General features: G+C 44.9%; 1 protein-coding gene across 1 annotated transcript; it reads right to left on the reverse strand.

The window, feature by feature from the left end:
- Positions 1-679: 679 nt before the first annotated feature.
- foxl2a (forkhead box L2a) lies at positions 680-2,527 on the reverse strand. Its single transcript, XM_061783082.1, has one exon. It carries the CDS (start codon positions 2,271-2,273, stop codon positions 1,359-1,361), a length of 915 nt encoding a protein of 304 aa, XP_061639066.1. The 5' UTR covers positions 2,274-2,527; the 3' UTR covers positions 680-1,358.
- Between the last annotated feature and the right edge of the window lie 208 nt (positions 2,528-2,735).

The following is a 2,735-nucleotide window of genomic DNA, read 5'->3' on the forward strand; positions in this document are numbered from 1 at the left end:
AAAAATGAATTATTATTATTATTATTATTATTATTATTGGCTCATGACTTGCAGAAACATTTCCTTTCTCTTGGGATTAATATGCTTTTGGTTTTCCGATAACATCACAATATGATTGTCATTGGTGTTTCTAAAATAAAAAAGGTTGAAAACCAATGCATGTTTTGTCATTTGTCTTATTGTAAGTTTTTTTTTTTTGTAAAAAGAATGCGCAGTAATATATTAATTTTGTGTAACCTGATTTTCTCTGGGGTCAAAATCAACCTCATGTTTCAAGGCCAAAAGCAGGTATTTTTTGGTAACCTTATTTAGCAGGTTGAAAATGTAAGCAAGCCATTGACATGTATCTCATTTATCAAACATTAAAATAAACTAATTACATTAAATTGTTAGTTTTGCTATTGTGGTTATATATTTTTCATTTTTTTTTTATTCTATGAAAATCTGAAGCGAAAGACAGGAAAACTAGTACATGATTTGCCTACAGATAAATTTAAATATATAAAAGACACTGCCTCCGTTTGATTCATTTTCGTAGTTATTATAAAGTTAAAGTAGAGATTTAAATAAAAAAAATAATGTTCCATTTGTAAACGTTAAATATTTTCAGACATTCATTCATCAACAGTGGCTCCCACTATTAGCGTTTAAAAGATATTGCTTCATGAACACTTAAGTCTTTTAGGAAATACATGTTTATTAAGAAATTCACAAATCTAGAAAATATGGAAAAGTGCTAATTAAACTTAAACATGGCCCCAAGATGAATGAAACAATATACAGTATCACGTATTTTTTTTTTTTTTTTTTTTTTTTAAAGGACATGCAAAACCTGGTCCTGGCCCATTTCATGTTGTTGGAAATTAATATGTGGGGGAAAAAACAACAACAACATGAAACATGGAACACCCTGAATTGTCTTCGTGACGATAAATCTTCCCCCCCGCCCCCCACCTGAAGATTTACAACCATGCATGCTTGGCTCAGTCAAAGTTTTCAGAAGGCTGCAGTTGAGATTCAACTCTATATTTTGGCTTGGCTTTTGGTGAAGCCGTGCGTAAAGTTGAGAAGTACGCACTGTCACAGTTCCACAATCATTTCTCCGTGGAAATATAAATGTAGTTGTACACAACGAAGTCATCAACAGACAGTTCAATGATAAATGTTGCGCTACCTGATGCGCCTCGGTGACCCCGTTTACACTCGGACTCCGGTTTGTCAACATCGGCACCTCCACTGCATGGCTGCAACCGAACATGGTCAAAAAAACCAAACAAAAAAACAAAAACAAAAACAAAAAAAACAAACAAACAAACAAAAAAACCCATCAAAATCAAAATCACAGGAACAAGTCACATTTAAATATCAATCCTCGTGTGCAAGGCCGAGTGTTTGCTCTCGTGTTCCCAGTACGAGCAGTGCATCATGGACAGCTCCGCAGGCTGGCGGGAGCAAGCGAACTGCAGGCCGGCTCCGTTGCCGGACGAGACCGGGGGCGGCGCGGCGGTGGCCGGGCTCAGCTGCTGGGAGTGGTGGGGGTGGCCCGGGTGGTGATGGTGGCTCATGCCGTTGTAAGAGTTCACCATAGCCGGGAGCGCCATGCTTTGCACCCGCGAGTAGGGGTTGTAGGAGGCGGGGGCGGACAGAGCCTTGACCGGGCTCACGTTGCCGCTGGCCATCTGACAGGAAGTGTACGACATCGGGGTGGGCGGCTGGCCCAGCGACCACGAATTATTCATGAAGCTGGACTGCAGGTACTTGGGAGGGGACAGGTAGCCGTAACCGTCCCCTCCGAAGAGGGACTTCCCGGGCTGGAAGTGCGTGGGCGGCGGCCTGAACGGTCGCTTCATTCGACGGCGCCTCCGGTAGTTGCCCTTCTCGAACATGTCCTCGCAGGCCGGGTCAAGAGTCCAGTAGTTGCCCTTCCTTTCCCCGCCGCCCTCCCGCGGAACCTTGATGAAGCACTCGTTGAGACTCAGGTTGTGCCGGATACTGTTCTGCCAGCCCTTTTTGTTTTTCTCATAGAACGGAAACTTACTAATGATGTACTGGTAAATACCAGACAGGGTGAGACGCTTCTCGGAGCTTTCTCGGATCGCCATGGCAATGAGGGCCACATAGGAGTAGGGAGGCTTCTGAGACGGATCCGGCTTCTCGGCGACTTTTTCCTGGACGGGCTCCTCTTTTGGTCGCTCTTTCTCCTTGGAGGTGTTGCTATCGTGGATCATCAATGCCATTGCGTCGGCGTCCGGGTTTTGGTAAGTGGCCATCATTTCCCAGCCAAACAAAAGCGCTCCAGTCCCAAAGTCGAAAAAGCAACGTGCTCGTCTCCCGATGCTTCCGTGGTGATGAGGAGACAGAGCAGCAACGGATGCACGGAGACGTCTTACTTTTTGCGGCTGTGTAGGTGGCCGCACACGAGGACCTTCTTAACTCTTTTTTTTCTTTTTTTCCCCCTCACCAAATTGGTTTATGACCGAGGCGCAACTCCAGTTGTGATATGTGACTCAGTAAGCCCAACCCTTTCCTCGTACCCCCCCCCCCCCCCACGTCCACACTCAGGCGGCGTTCGCGCACTCTTCTCTGCCGAACGACGTAGTGCTTCGTGATTTGTGCACTTGAGAGTTCCGCCTCCAGTTTCACTCAATTGAACAACACGTTACTGCAACAATCTACTTCATTAAAGCCATTCACTGTAGTTCGCAATGAACAGGCATTTTGCAAGCGTCTCAAAA

Source organism: Phyllopteryx taeniolatus, chromosome 8, assembly GCF_024500385.1.
Source record: "Phyllopteryx taeniolatus isolate TA_2022b chromosome 8, UOR_Ptae_1.2, whole genome shotgun sequence".
NCBI lineage: Eukaryota > Metazoa > Chordata > Actinopteri > Syngnathiformes > Syngnathidae > Phyllopteryx > Phyllopteryx taeniolatus.

Bases quoted from the DNA above. Each gene is read 5' to 3' on its own strand.
- foxl2a (XM_061783082.1), bottom strand. From the start codon at position 2,273: ATGATGGCCACTTACCAAAACCCGGACGCCGACGCAATGGCATTGATG.